Source organism: Crassostrea angulata, chromosome 7 (genome assembly GCF_025612915.1).
Source record: "Crassostrea angulata isolate pt1a10 chromosome 7, ASM2561291v2, whole genome shotgun sequence".
Lineage (NCBI taxonomy): Eukaryota > Metazoa > Mollusca > Bivalvia > Ostreida > Ostreidae > Magallana > Magallana angulata.
In genome coordinates, this window is record NC_069117.1 from 673,082 (window position 1) to 688,847 (window position 15,766).

Genomic DNA, 15,766 nt, shown 5'->3' on the forward strand with positions numbered 1-15,766 from the left:
CATTGGCAGATGACTAAATACACGTTTACAAACAAACCCTTTGGACGAAAAGAGAGCAATGCTTCTAGGTCTATCAAGATTTTCCAACAAAGTTTTCTGAAGAAGCAACTTTCGGTGAATAACTCTGATGAAATCCTGGCCTGTTGACGCTACCTGGCCTGCTGTCATCACTGCCGCAAAGACGACGTTTCCAGTGGAGTGATCGAGCGCCAAACTTTCAGAATATTGGAAGCCTAATTTTAAAAGGTAATAGATTTTTCAATGTTTTGTTTTGGATTTTTGCTTTTAGTTGTTTGTTTGTTTGTTTCAATTGAAAAAAAATCAAGGGCGACAGCATACAAATTCATTCTGAATTTTTCTGAGTCAATATATACTTTAAATGGTATCTAAGTCACTAAAGTTTGGCAGTATAGCGTAACTGGCTCAAAAATGGAGATATAATACCGTTTAAGTAGGGGTTTTTGCAAGTGGAAATTTTGGTGCTCTTATTCGAAATAGGTATACATGTATATACATTTTGCAATGTTTTTTGTTTGCAAACCATGAACAAAAAATATATGGGTTGTTAGATATGTAATGTGTTTTGTACCACAGCGTAACATCGCAGGACGTCATGGATGATACTCTTGAATACCCCTATTCGATACCTTTTAAACTGGTTTCTTTTTCTTTTTCTAAAACTAAAAAAGTCCTCATCTGGGCTGCGTTCAAGATCGAACACCTAGCCGCTATGTCGTAGATATCTAGGTCTATCAAACGGACCGCTAGGATAGCCGCTAGGTATCAGATTTGATGTTGGAAATATTCAACTAAAGAGGAATTACATCGACAAAATTAGTTAATTTCAAGCAGAAATACACATGTTAAAATTCATTATAACTTAAGGGGTGAAAAAAATATCACTAAATAAATAAATTTCATGTTTGTTCGAAGTGGTAATTAAGTTGGTCATCTTGAATTTGATGCTGAGCATAAAATATTTACGCTACGAATATCTACGTAGCGGCTAGGCTAGCTTACCTTTCAACTACGTAGCACTGTGTAGCAGCTACGATCTTGAACGCATCCCTGGTCGTCGTTCCCATAAGCCGTTGGCTCAGCCATCAGTCAGTGCTTCAGAATTGCATCTAAATCAGCGTACCGTGACTCACTTCAGAAATATATTGCTGTGTATTTTAAACCGCGGAGAGTGCGTTGAAGGGATGTAAAGGTAGCAAGGGACAGTTTCGAATAAAGTACCCGTCAATATTTCTGTAAAATTGAGAATTGCTGTACTTGAAGGCTTATGAGTGTTGCTAAAATTCATGAAATGATTTTTAATGATTATCATTAGTTAGAGGGGTGTCTCTTGTTGAAATTGATATGCAATATGTAGGCCCCTTATGTTAGGTACATGAGAATCAGAAGTAAAATGCGAAACCTGCGGCTATGACTGTTGTGCTGACTTTACACAGTGAAATTGCAAGTTACAGACGGGAGGTAAAATAACACGAAAAGTAGGTGGATGGGACATTGTAAACTATACAGCGGTAAGTTTCTGACATGTGATATGTGCAACATGCACGCGGTACGGAAGGTCAACCCTCTGCAGGGAATTAGCTGGGGGAGGTCTAAAAAGCTGAAAAATCATGAAAAATTAGCAAAATATGAAAGGGTCAAAATCTCATCAAAACCAGTATGTAGAGAATTTTACAGGTTTTGACTAGTAATTTTCTTCAGAAATTGGTGATTGGCCTTATAAAGAGTGAATTAAAGGTATTTGTGCTGAATGGGAACTGAGAAAATTCTAGTTACAGGGTTCCAAAGACATGCATCCCTTGGCTACAATGAATTGTATCAAAAAAACTGTCCCCTGCCACCTTCAAGACTACATGGTATTTTCATATTTCTCCTTTAAGTGTAATTTTGAGTGGATTTTGTACCATAAATAATACATTTTGTGAAAATGGATGATTTTCTTTGCTATAGATGTCATTACATGATTTATTAGCTAAAATGTTCAAGGGGAGTAACTCCCTCTTAAATGTGTAGAATGACCACCACTAGAGTAAATTGGCTAAGAGAATAGGTATTTCCTATCCTGATGACAATTAATAGGCTTAAGTTAATTACTGAGATAAGAATAAATACTTTAAAACAGTTTTTATCAATTAAATCATTAAATTTATGATTTTGCAGTCATTTTGCTGTCTGATTTTATGAAATAACATTAAGCCACCTGACTTATATCACCCAATATTTTTAAAACAGCATATTTTTATTTCAAATGAACTTTACATGTAGACAAATGCAGTTATCAAAGTATACAATATGTCAAAAAACTCAAGTTTTTGCTCCTTCCTATCAAAAAAGGGTATTTTAGATGTATTTACAGAATTGAAAAAGCCACCCCCTCTTTCCAATGGACTCCATTACCATTACATGTAGGATATGTAAATGTACATTTGACCTTGAAATAACATCTGCTATGATAATTACTCTTGAAATGAACAAAAAACAACATATTTTTACCCTTTTATGGTATAAATGCATCAAAAATGTCGAAAAACATGAAAAATTTGAAGATTTTTCATGGAATTCTCATCCGTCCCCAGGAACACGGGTGTGTTTGAATTTCATTTTAATTAAACGCACACATCACACTCATAGGTCTTACTAATTTAGCAAAGTTAAAAGGAGACTAGAAACCAGAATATATAAGATATCCACTAAATATGATTATAGGCTTAGTTTTTCATGAAAACAAGAAATCACATGTAGGGCGACATGACTTTTTGTGAATAAAAATGCTAAAAATCATCCATTTACCAAAAAAAGATCAATTTTAAATATCAGTGATGGTTGTTTTCAAATATGTGTAAGAAATGACTCAAGGAAACTGCCACAAGTTTCATAATATTAGGTTAAAGTGTTCAAACTAATACTTCTTGTGAAAATCAAAAGATAGGGGGAGGGTATACATGTAAGGGTATTTCTAAGTGATGTGATGCTTTTATCATGATAATATCAAGCAGATGTATGTAGTATTGAATAAGGTTTCTTATTTTAGGAGGTTGAACAACAGTTGACCTCTAAAAGATTAGGTAAAGATGCTTTATTTGTGGAGAGCCCTGTGAATCTGTGTTAAATAGAGGAAAGTGGAAATGGTGGGTTCACTTAAATGGCCATATTTTTCTTAAACCTCAATGGAATTGGCAAAATGTGGTGTACTTTTTTTCAGAATAGCATAAGCTTTTTAATTTTAAGACAGGATGACTTTTCGGAGAATGTTAGTGTATGTTAAAGGTAGCAAGGGACAGTTTCGAATAAAGTACCCGTCAATATTTCTGTAAAATTGAGAATTGCTGTACTTGAAGGCTTATGAGTGTTGCTAAAATTCATGAAATGATTTTTAATGATTATCATTAGTTAGAGGGGTGTCTCTTGTTGAAATTGATATGCAATATGTAGGCCCCTTATGTTAGGTACATGAGAATCAGAAGTAAAATGCGAAACCTGCGGCTATGACTGTTGTGCTGACTTTACACAGTGAAATTGCAAGTTACAGACGGGAGGTAAAATAACACGAAAAGTAGGTGGATGGGACATTGTAAACTATACAGCGGTAAGTTTCTGACATGTGCAACATGCACGCGGTACGGAAGGTCAACCCTCTGCAGGGAATTAGCTGGGGGAGGTCTAAAAAGCTGAAAAATCATGAAAAATTAGCAAAATATGAAAGGGTCAAAATCTCATCAAAACCAGTATGTAGAGAATTTTACAGGTTTTGACTAGTAATTTTCTTCAGAAATTGGTGATTGGCCTTATAAAGAGTGAATTAAAGGTATTTGTGCTGAATGGGAACTGAGAAAATTCTAGTTACAGGGTTCCAAAGACATGCATCCCTTGGCTACAATGAATTGTATAAAAAAAAACTGTCCCCTGCCACCTAAAATTCATTTCACTATTTAAGACGAATGCTTCTAAAATACCATACAATACATATTACATATTGAACAACCCTTATATTGGTTCACAAAGGTTTAGGCGTGACAACGTGTTACCTGTGGCATAAGTCACGGGGTCTCTGTCTCCACGCAGGGAAATCGAACCAACTCTGGCAGAAAACAAATCCTTAGAAGTTGTGTAAAAGATGGTGCCGGTGGATTTTTCATAAGCAACTCCAGTGACACCAACCACCTTAACTGGTATTTTTACCAAATTACCGCTCTCGAGGTCAACCTGAATTATTCGGTCGTGGATTCGGTCGGCCGCAAGAATGAAATTGTCGTCATAAAGCACTGATAGAATGATGACAAAGTGCACAATATAGATTATTATTGATAAACAAATGTAGATGCAAGCGACTTGTTCACGTATTTATAAAGATATTTTAGAATGCATCTCTCAAAGCCTAAACACTAGCTGTATTATATTATGACTGCAAAAGTTTTGAAAATTATAGGGTCTTCTTTGAAACATCGTCGTTTTTTAAGTGACATGTGAAAAATGAATGAATAACCATTGGTCTAGATCTGTCAATGCATCTTTTTCCTTTTACTTTAGAGTTCACTTTACTTTTCCTCCAAAAACGGAAAACGTCACTACTACTTGTAACATTACAGCAAAGTTGGTTCAATTTGTTTCATCGTTGATGCTAATATGAGCTCTCTTTTATACACTTTCAACCGTAAATAATTTTGTAGGTATGGATTTTTACATAACATAAAAAGAACTACCGTTTTTGCATGCTTGAGAGTCGTTCTGTAGGTGAAGTCCAATATCGCAGTCACACATGCGTCCGTCCGCCATTGGCACACATATATCCTCACATTGCCCATTCGCAATTTGACAAGAACCTGCAATTAATTTGTCCATATAATGAAGGTAGAAAAAAATTATAAAATCATAAGAAATATTTTTGGGGGAAAGAATGCTGTTTGCTCATACTTTTAAACTAAGCAAAAAAATCAGCATAATCAGCTATTAATTCTAGTTGATGGGTTTTTAAATTAATAAAAATTGGAAAATCAAAATATTTTGTAAATCGATAATTACATTTCTTCATTTCTTTTATTGAGATTAAACGCTATGAAAAACGACAACAAATTGGCTCTTTATACAAGTGTAAAAGAAAAACATGATAAAAACATGTACATGAACGTAAATTTTAAACAGTACCTGTAAGGTTTCTCTGCAGAAGAGAATCATAAATTGCAAAATGTGTAGCCTTCCCCAAAATATTGATATAGCTGTAATATCTATTGGTGCTTTGAAGTCCAAAATATAGCTGGTTGTTGTTCATCCAAACAAACAAATTCTGTTGAAAAAACACTTTTGAAGATTTTTGAAAGTGAAAAATGACTCTTCCCAATATTTTGTTTTGAAAAAGTATAAATAAAGATCTTTCAGCTTTGAATCAAACATTTAAATGAAATTGAAATACAGTTTAGTTTTGTTGTTTTTATATGATGTGATATTTAGAAAACAAACCTTGTAGGAGAATACTTCTTTGGCATCAATGGCCAAACTGTGCGTCTGAAGATCCAAACCGTTGTTTTTACAACTCATTATTAAAGATCCATCAATCCAGAACAACCTATGTTGTAGAGAAAAACAAATGTTTACATAGAAATGTTACGTGTTGGTTATCTATATTTCTTATATAGATGACTAGACTTTAATCCGTGCGTGCACGGGTTGACATTGCATATGATATCGGGCATTTACAAAATATATACATCGAAACACCGTATATTGTTGTCATTTGCATAACGAAACTTCAAGCCTACAATAATGCTATTAATTTCACTACACTCTGCTGAGTTGGAATAATCTAACTGTGTCTCGAGAAATGCCTTCATCACAGTCAAAATGCCTCCATCGTGGGAACCCACGGGTTTTCTATCCGTTACACTGCAGTGTAACGAATAGAAAGCCCGTGGGTTCCGACGATGAAATGCCTCCCATATACCCGTAATGTAGCAGAAAATTGCTGAATCGCTCCAAAACGATTTTGGAGAAAATTAAGTTGCATTGAATATAACAGTCAAATTGTTCACAAAAACCATTTTGAAGCTGTAAATAACTTTCCTCGAAAAGTTATGCGCATGCGCAAATTTATAAAATCCAAAACATTCAGATGATTTCCGGAATTTTTTGAGGAATTTTCGTTGATTATTAATAAAAGAAGCCTGATTGAGAAAAAATAAAAACAAATTGGTAATCTTCAAGTACCAATGATGAAATATATAAAACAAAAGATTTATCGGTATTAAAGCTAGAAAATATTCGAGTCTATCATTTTAATATAGTAGTAAAGATAGCTGATAGTCTGTTCGTCTAGAACACTTGATGTTCAGATATCAACATACATATATACACTGTCCAGTCATGATATTTAACAAAAAAAAGAAAACGAAAATCAAAAAGTTTAAGAATTTTAAGCAATAATAAGATAAACATATGCTTTAGAAATGGAATTTAATTATCGTTTGTACACAAATCAGTTACCTCTCAAACTTGTTTTAAAATACATGTAAATCCACGTTGTTCACTCCACAATAAGAAAAAATATTTAAAAACTGTTGATATGATTACATTGAGAAATTCAGTAAACTGTTTGTTACATATTTTATTTTGATCTAATTGCTGACATTTCTCAACTTCAATATCTTTAAACAGATAAGAAGCACCATCCAGAATTTGTTTTCTAGCAGAATTTCATTTTCAAACTTTCAAACTAAAGTATATAACCTGTCATTCGTGACATCAAAGTTGAGTCCTCTTGGAGAGAAAACTTCAGCAGAAGTCAACAGCGACTTTGGTGACGAACCATCCCACTGTCCGCACATAATTGTAGACGGTGACATACCGGATATCCAAAACAGCTTCCTGTATTGAGAAGGTTTACTTCTTTGTAAGGTATAGCAACATTGTTCTAATAGAATGCATAGTTACATCTTAATATCTTTATTTTGAAAACAACATCTTGACAAGTACAGTATTTGATAAAAATATATATGTATATCTCTTTATTTTATCATTTTGATTACATTATATTTACCAACCCATCATGGGGATCCACTGCCATAGACTCTATTGGTGGAAGTCCCGTATAAATTGTTGTCATGTTTTCTAAATTCAGACTGAATGCAATAATTTCCCAGGATTCAACATCGACCCAACCCAGGATACCCCGATACCAGTCCAAAACTAAACCTGTCATCAATTACAAAACCGTTCTTTTTTTGGTTGTTGTGGTATTTTGACAAATTTTAACTCATCCACTATTCAAGAAAACACAGTTTTAATTCACGGTAACACAGTTTCAATTTTTACGACTAAAATTTAGAATTTCTATGTATTCACAAAATAAGTAAAAATATATGAACTTTTTAAAAAATCATTTGCTATACACGGTTATTATAGAATCATGTTATTGTGTTTAAAAAATCAAATGTTACCTCACACATAATGATTGAAAAAAAGACTTACTTTTTCCATTACTAATAGCTGTAAGGGTTTGGATTTGCTGGGTTTTTATATCCAGTTCTTTCAAAACATTGTTCTTACTGTCAATGTAGTAAATAAGGTCTTTGTCTGCGTTGACTACAAATGAATGGATAATTGCTTCTGTGTCTTTCAGCTGTGGGGAACTTTTCACAATTCCATTGACTGATGAAATTTCGATCATCTCAAAAGTGTTTTCATGGCTTATTATAAAACCTTTACTATAAAACAAAGACCTCTCTACAAAAGAAAAAATAATTTATTATTCTGGTTGCTGTTTCAAAATTTAAGAATTCAATACTGTATATATATTTTCTTTGCATTTCATTAGAACCATTTGCTATGTACTACTACCTGGGATGGTAATGCAGTTTAGGGACTTTTATTTTCAAAGAAAAAAATTAACAATACCTAAACAAGATCTTCCGTCCTCGGCCAGGTCGTGTCCTTCGTAGCATAAACAGGTCGGACCTGATGGAGTGTTCACACAGATTTGTCCACACTGTACTGAGGAGCAGGGATCTTTTGGATATAAAATCAAATGGAATTACAACTTTTTTTTGTGTTCGCAAAATCAGAAACGACTTTGGTATGAGATATATTTAATGGACTCTAAGGACTTCGAAAGGTTAAATCCAATTTTACATTTTTTTTTATAGAGTTTGAATGTTATACAATACCATGTTTATTTGACATACCAAGGATGCTCGGGACATTTTCTGTGTCATAAACAGCAAGAGTTGTAGGAGTTCCCATGGTAAAGTAAGAATCGTATACCAATACCCCCGACAGCATGTCGAGTCCACGAACAAACCTATTTCCGGGATCAACCACGTGTAGAACATTCTGGGAAGATAAGTTAGAGGTGTATATATCTGTTTAACTTGTTGATGTGTTAGATGTGTGGATAATGTTTATCAAAATATTAACCCATGTTCTGTCCACATCAACTTATTCATGTGTAAATTTTTTGTAAAATAAGGCATTCATTACAGACTAGTCAAAAATATAACAAACTTTCATCTCTGTTTGCATTACTTTATTTTATTATATCAGAAAGCATTCGTCACAAAACAGTCAAAAACAAAACAAACAAATGATGTTAGTTTCATCTCACTTAACAATACTGTATTATATTATATCAGAATAGCCAAATAATCGTATTCTCACTTTTTTAAAACTACCTATCAGTCAATAATATTGAAATTATCATTAATGTCACCGGTACTTCCATCTTGGTTAACTATAATATACGTCCATTAAATCAGAACAGTCAATGTGTTACTTCTATTATTCATAAATATTCTGTTGGTTATAAATCAAATATGTATCTATGAGTTTCTGTGAAAACCATCATGAATATTCCTTTTCTTGTAAGTTGTAGAAAACATTTATAAGGCTAAGTTTGTAATATTGTACCTGAAGTGAGATTTGCAGTGTTTTGTTTCATAATATAAACAGATCTATAAACTTTAAAGGAAACATACAACACTGTGATATATGACACAAACACTGTAATTATTTGTTCGAATTGACTACTATTGCTTTTTAATTAAATAGGTATTATAATCTGACTTGGCATGAATAGCCAAGGTAAAGGTAAATAATCTAATCATTTATTGAGTATTATTACAGTACGTGGTCTTACCTAGCGGAACTGTGATCCTTCCTTTGTGACAAGTTAATCCTTCGGACCACCCTCCTCTGGGACCTGTCATACTGGTCATTGGGTATAATCACATCACGTGGTCTTACCTGGTAGAACTGTAATTCTTCTTTAGTAGCAAGGTTAGTCCTCCGGTCCACTATCTTGATAGAATCGTCATACTAACTATTGGGCCCTATTACATCACTGATCTTACCTAGAAGAACTTCTACCGAAATTAGACCTTCGGACCACCCTCTTGTAGTATCCATCACACTGAGCATTGGGTAAAATCACACCACGTGGTCTTACCTGGTAGAACTTCTATCCTTCCATTGAGACGAAATTAGACTTTCGGACCACCCTCCTGTGGGACCCGTCCTACTGAGTACTGGGTATTATTACATTATGTGATCTTACCTGGTAGAACTGTAACCCTGCAAATGGGACAAGGTTAGTCCTTTGGACCACCCTCCTCTGGGACCCGTCCTACTGAGTACTGGGTATTATTACATCACGTGATCTTACCTGGTAGAACTGTAACCCTGCAAATGAGACCAGGTTAGCCCTTCGGACCACCCTCCTCTGGGACCCGTCATACTGGCACATCTCCACCGTGAACCGCACTGTGTCTGCCCACAGCAGGAGGTCGTTGTCTGGGTCAACAGTAAGAGAAGAGACGCGAACCAGTCCTCGGTATACGATCACTGTGGCGTTCCTTCCATCCAGTAAAGCTCTGGTTATGCGGCCATTTGGGTTGTTGTCAGAAAAGAACATGAACCTGTTACATGAAAAGGAGTATGCTATAAAGAGTCTTGGTAAATCTTTACAAAAAGTGAAGATATTTGTAAGCAGACAAATGTACAATAAATTAATTAAGAACCCATTTATAATTAGTTGAAATTTGTTTTTGTACAAAAAGTGTAATAATTCAAAAATTCAGATAAAGTTAGCATTTTCAGAAAACATCTATGATTCTCCGAGTCGGGTTATATCGGTAGTTCTAAAATCTCGCTCGTAAATATAATCCACAATCAAAATTAATGTACTTAATGTGTAAAGATTATTGTTTTAAGACATAAAGTTGTATCGTTGTGAATTAAGGTTTATTATCTGTACTCTGCATAACAGTTATAAACCTGGTTCAACAGAGATTCCGCGTATATTTAAAAAGAAATAAATATACACGTATAAGTTCACATAATCGTCTGTAAAGTGTAGAAAACTTGAATTAATCAAACATTTTCAAAAACTGTATATTGCAGTTTAATTTACATTACACGGAATGAGGGTTCATTCAGATTCTTACTACACAATATCAAGTATCTCAAAATTATCGTCAAGTATTCAAAAGGTTATGAAACTCAAAGCTTTTTTTCTAGTTTACCCATCCACGGGATCCAAAGCGAGTCCTTCCGGTTTGTTCAAGTTGTCCTGAACCAGTACTCTGTAGAGAGACGAATTGTCGCTGTAAGCCGGTTTCATGGCAACCCAGTTCAGACGTGAGTCGCACCAATACAAGTTGTTGGAGAGGTAATCAAAGGCTATTTCCCCTGTATCGTCCGATTTCCCCTGGAACACTATGGATGAAGCAGACGAGTCGGTTTGCTGTAGACTGTAGTTGTGGACAGCATGGATGTTGGACTGGGAGGCCACGAAGACGACGCCTTGCTTTCGGTCCACTGCTAAACTTCGAACATTCACATACCCACTCAGAGGGTAACTTGTATATTTCAAATCCGTCTGGGTCTGGGGTATTTGAGCCAAGTTGAACAAAGCTGGCGGGTCATAAACTCCATATATGATCCCTTTTTCTTTCACAACTGAAAGGACCAAAACATAACCCAAATTCCGAGCTCATGTTGCAGTTGGAGTAGATATGTTTCTTAAATTTAATTAGGGTAAGCAGTCATTTTGTCGAATTTTCTATATAACAAATATATAAATGTCGCTAAACGTGGTATAGTGTGAACAGCCTACATGTACCAAACCCGCTGCAACGTCAACAGTTACTGAACAATGTATAATCTGAATAAAAAATATGCATGAATAATATGGCCCATTATTTGATTTCAAATAATATTTTCCTCAAACGCAATGACAATTATGTGAATGTGTACTTTCCTAAATAAAAAATAAAGTTCCACACTAAAATGAATGAGAGTACTTCCGACATTCCTTTGAAATAAAATAAGGATTCGTTCATCATTCACATAGTAAACAGAATACGCGGGGGTGTTAAGGAAGCATATGGGCAATTTGCCGTCTTATTTTGACTGTTGTATTCAAAATCGTGAAATTAAATAATTATTTTGAATAAGATCAAAAACTTAGTATTATCCTTTAAAATAGATGTCAGTGCAATAAAATCGGGTAGTACATCACTGCCACATTGGTGCATTATCACGTGACAACTATAAATAGCTTACGTATATTCCTTAACATAAAATGAGATAGAACAACACTACCCCGCGGTTTCCAAAATAAAATAAACATACCACGTGAATGCAAAACATCTCAATTTAATCAAAACCGCTGCTAGAATCCTATGGTTTTCCTTATTAAAAAGTTATTCATCCGGTTCTCGTAAAACCTTCCCAACTTTTATAAAGTTTGCACGGAAAAAGGCAAATTGCATTTAAACAACACACAACATGGGATTCTAGCAGCACTTTTCAATTTAAGCATTGATCAAACTAACGATACGTGTAAAATTTCAAGTTCAACATACACGGGGTAGTGTTGTTCTAGTTGGATTTTTATATCGTAAACAACGACAGAGGAAAGCCTGGCCGAGAAATAAAAGCAAATTTACATACCTTTTAGCGAATGATTGATAAAACTAACATCTCCCCCAGCATCCATATGTTCAATTCTCACTAAATCACACTATAATACTTAATTAGAGTTCTTAGATTAGTTATATTTTGAATATGTTTACAATGCGTTCCGATCAAATTCACACGACATTCAACTTTTAGTCATGACGTCATAAATGTGTAAATCTACGTAATACAAACTAATTTCTGGCAAAAATTGTCTTTGAGTATTTTTTATTTGTTTTTGTCTACGTTTCGTTGCTTATATATTTGAATATGTACATAATAACTAAGATTTGTGATTTCACGGAATTACATGTAACTCAGATTCCATATGCTTCCTTAACACCCCCGCGTAAGTACCATAGTCAAAAACTGTGTAACAATACTGTAAACAGGGTTAGATTTTACGTTCATAAAATTCGTATTACGAGTGCCATATTTCTGTCTATGGACTATAACAGTACAATTCATTAATGAAAGTAAAACATGTTGATGGAATGTTGGAATCGTGGCTGATAGAAGACAGCATCCATTAACACACTATCAAGGAAATTATAACATTTCATTTGCATCTCATTGGACCTTATCACATTACGGTTGGTTTTAAACTCAGGTATTTACTAACCGATACCATTATTGACTTTGGAAATGATGGACTATTGTTTTGTTAAATAAATTAAATGAAAATAAGTATTATGTTGTGTACATGATGAAATAATCTTACCTTCACAAACGTACATGTATTTATCAAGAGTCAAAAGGAATCCAATTGTAATTGAGTAAATTGTTGTCCCCATTCTTTGGAAAGGACACCATATGAAGGGGTCATATACTATAGTTTTCTTTATGGAAACCTTAGTTAGTGTAAAACTTTAATTCCGCTCCAACAGAGCAATCAAGTGCGTTTGAGATTGAAAAAAAATGAAATAAATTGAAAATTCATAAAACTTACAAAAGCCGGATGACGAATAAAAATTCTTTGACACGTTTTTAAATAATTCATTTTTTGTGGTACTCTTAGCCAGATCGAGTGTTTAAAATGATAATTGAATTTAATTCTTCCGGAATTGGAATGTTTATGATGGTGTTAAAAGAGCTTTGGGATAGTTTTGTGAAATTTCATAAGGTGTTTTGTAGATATTGCTGTAATATACTCATTTATGACATTATGTCGTCATGAACTCGCCGTTTTCTTACACATTTAAATCGTATATCTAGAAAACTGATTTGATGGGCTTGGAAGTTTTTGTGGGTTTTTTTTTTTGGGGGGGGGGGGTGGTAATCATTTTATAATTGAAACGGTTTTTGTTGTAGCTGGAAATTTTACTTTTTTCGCTTTTCCTTGGCTAATCCTATCCGAGACTTCTGCCATAGGCTCAAAGGTTAAGTTGTTATCCGTGTACAGGGGTGGGAATGGGGGATGGGGTGGTGGTGATTGAACAATCGACCGGAAGCAGTCCTTCCAAGAATACATTTTAATGAACCAAATATTTTGTACCTACTTTGTCATTTTTATTTTTAGCTTTCCACCTGCCTTTTGATATCCACTACGTTCTGAGGTGTTATTGGGGTGAGTTTCCATCCACAGATAGATTTCAAAGTGACCTCTGATAGTTATTCAAAGTTTGTAACACCCACGTACTTCTATGAATGACAATCGTTATACATTAAGTGAATCAAACTCACTATGATTCCTTTGCCCAAACTTCTAAAAGTGTTAGAACAATCTTAAGTAGAAGGCCTTTTTAGGCTTATTTAAAAGATTTTCAAACGGATAAACACCAAGTATACCTGTAAGGAATAAATGAAATTCTGACAATTCCGAAAAATGCTTCTCCATTCACTCCCGTGGGTTTGTAAACTTTCAGAAACGGCTTCAAAGGCATAACTTAATTTTTCTCTTATCAAAAAAGTATGCAAGGTTAATAAATTTTCACAAAAAGACAATAATAAGGAAAATCCATTACATTTAAACAATGAAAACGGGTAAGGTGACATGAGGTATATCCATGAATGAAAAATACATCTACAAAATGTCTACATATGTTTATTCATGAATCAATTTGCAGAAGAATAAAAAGACATTGATAAAATGTCCGGCAGTTGGAATTTGGAAGACCATCAGTATGTATGGTAGTACACGATAATTCATGCTGCTTTGGTATTGAGTTCATCCAAAATAAGATGGTTTGTTTCCTTTGGAATGTTTTCTTAACAAATCTCACAAAATATAAATCTGATTTTTGCAGGAAAAAGTGTGTCTAAGAAGTGGTGAATTCTATTTTCTGTGGAATAATCTGTTTGGTTGTTTGCAGGGTAAGCCCCTGGGCGGTGGACACCGAGGTCGGTGAAGCCTGTGTTAAGATCAGCTGATTGGAGCCCGAGGTAGACACTGACCCTAACTTGGCCATTATAAAGTTCTGATTGGTCCCCACGGAGGAGGGGATAGAGGCAGCCACTAGGGTGGCCCCCGTGGATGAGCTGATGATGGTGGGGAGGGTCATTGTGGCCTGTGACGAGGGCACCGTAAGCTGATTAGTGGGTGAGGCCACCACCTGCACAGGTGTGATAGGGGGTGACAGAGGGGAAGACATTTGATGGTTATAGTTCGAGAGTGGGTTGATCCTCTTCTATTTTTGTCTGCGGTTACAAAACCAGACTCTCACAACCTCTTTCTCCATATTGAGCTGGTCAGCCACAGAAGTAATTTCTTCCGAGGAAGATTTGGGGTTTTGCTGGAAACTTTTCTCTAGAGCGACTCTGATATTGGTCTCTATGCTGGTCCTCTTCTTTCTTCTCCTGGCCACGGACTTTGGGGACAAACTGTTTCCATTACCCCCAGGGCTGCCCCCTACCGGAGTGTTCAGATTGGCACACATTGTGTCGGCATCTTTCAGCCATTTCCGAGCAATGGTTTGAGCTTGCACATATTCTTAAAGCTCAGGTTCAAAGCTTCAAACCTTAAGATGGTGGTTTGACTGAAATCATTGCCATACAGTTTTCCCATGACTAATCCTACATTTCCTTGGGTAAAACCTGAAAGTAAGCGGTAAAAGATGAAAAAATACCATGGTATTTGTACAAAGTATACATATTAAATTAATTCAGGTCAAAGAAAAAATATTCAAAGAAGAGTACCTAGTTCTATTCTCCTTCTTTTGAAAGTTTTTGCAAACTGTTCAAGTTCTTCAAGGTCTATGTTTTCTTCCTACAAATCAAGAAATAAGCATCCATAAAAACTGAATGTAAAATAGATGTGTAAGCCCTGTCTTTAATTCAATGTAAATAATGTAAAATATTACCATAAACATTTACTACAAAGGATATAGTTAAGGCGTCTTTGTTTGAAACTTACCGGAGGAATTTCATCCAAGATTCCTGATGAGGACAGCTCTTCCGGCGATGACTTGACAGCGACGCTTGTGGTAGGGGCGTTGGGGAGAACAATTTGAGACGAGTTGGATATCTTGGTCATAGTGTTCTGAACTTTGATGGGTGTCACTGTCTGAGGGATTTGATTTGGTTGAGAAGCAGAGACTTGTATCTAAAAGTAAAACAAAACATATACTTAAAATGAAACCTGAACATTCATATAAACTGAAAAAATCCCAGCTTAGATAATCTCACTAAAAGTAAATCATAGTCTGACCCAATTTAACATCTTTCCCTTTGACCCTGACCTCTAAATCAACCAAATCAGGAATCAGGAATGTCCATGTTTAGAGATAGAGGATTTTCTTCAATTTTTCTATTTTTTTGAACAGCAAATCCTGTTTGATAATTGGTACAATTTCAATGACTTGAGAGA

General features: G+C 34.9%; 1 protein-coding gene and 1 pseudogene across 1 annotated transcript in view; both read right to left on the reverse strand.

The window, feature by feature from the left end:
* The window catches only part of LOC128155451 (low-density lipoprotein receptor-related protein 2-like), a 47,347-nt gene extending 36,404 nt beyond the window's left edge, over positions 1-10,943 (reverse strand). Inside the window, 12 exon segments of the mRNA XM_052817154.1 lie at positions 38-233; positions 4,044-4,280; positions 4,719-4,838; positions 5,161-5,299; positions 5,473-5,578; positions 6,736-6,873; positions 7,050-7,200; positions 7,477-7,731; positions 7,903-8,013; positions 8,190-8,337; positions 9,665-9,917; positions 10,524-10,943. Of these exon segments, the coding sequence (XP_052673114.1) occupies positions 38-233; positions 4,044-4,280; positions 4,719-4,838; positions 5,161-5,299; positions 5,473-5,578; positions 6,736-6,873; positions 7,050-7,200; positions 7,477-7,731; positions 7,903-8,013; positions 8,190-8,337; positions 9,665-9,917; positions 10,524-10,621 (1,952 nt within the window). The 5' untranslated portion in view covers positions 10,622-10,943.
* A 3,044-nt stretch (positions 10,944-13,987) lies between these two features.
* LOC128192559 (POU domain, class 2, transcription factor 1-like) lies at positions 13,988-15,697 on the reverse strand (annotated as a pseudogene).
* Between the last annotated feature and the right edge of the window lie 69 nt (positions 15,698-15,766).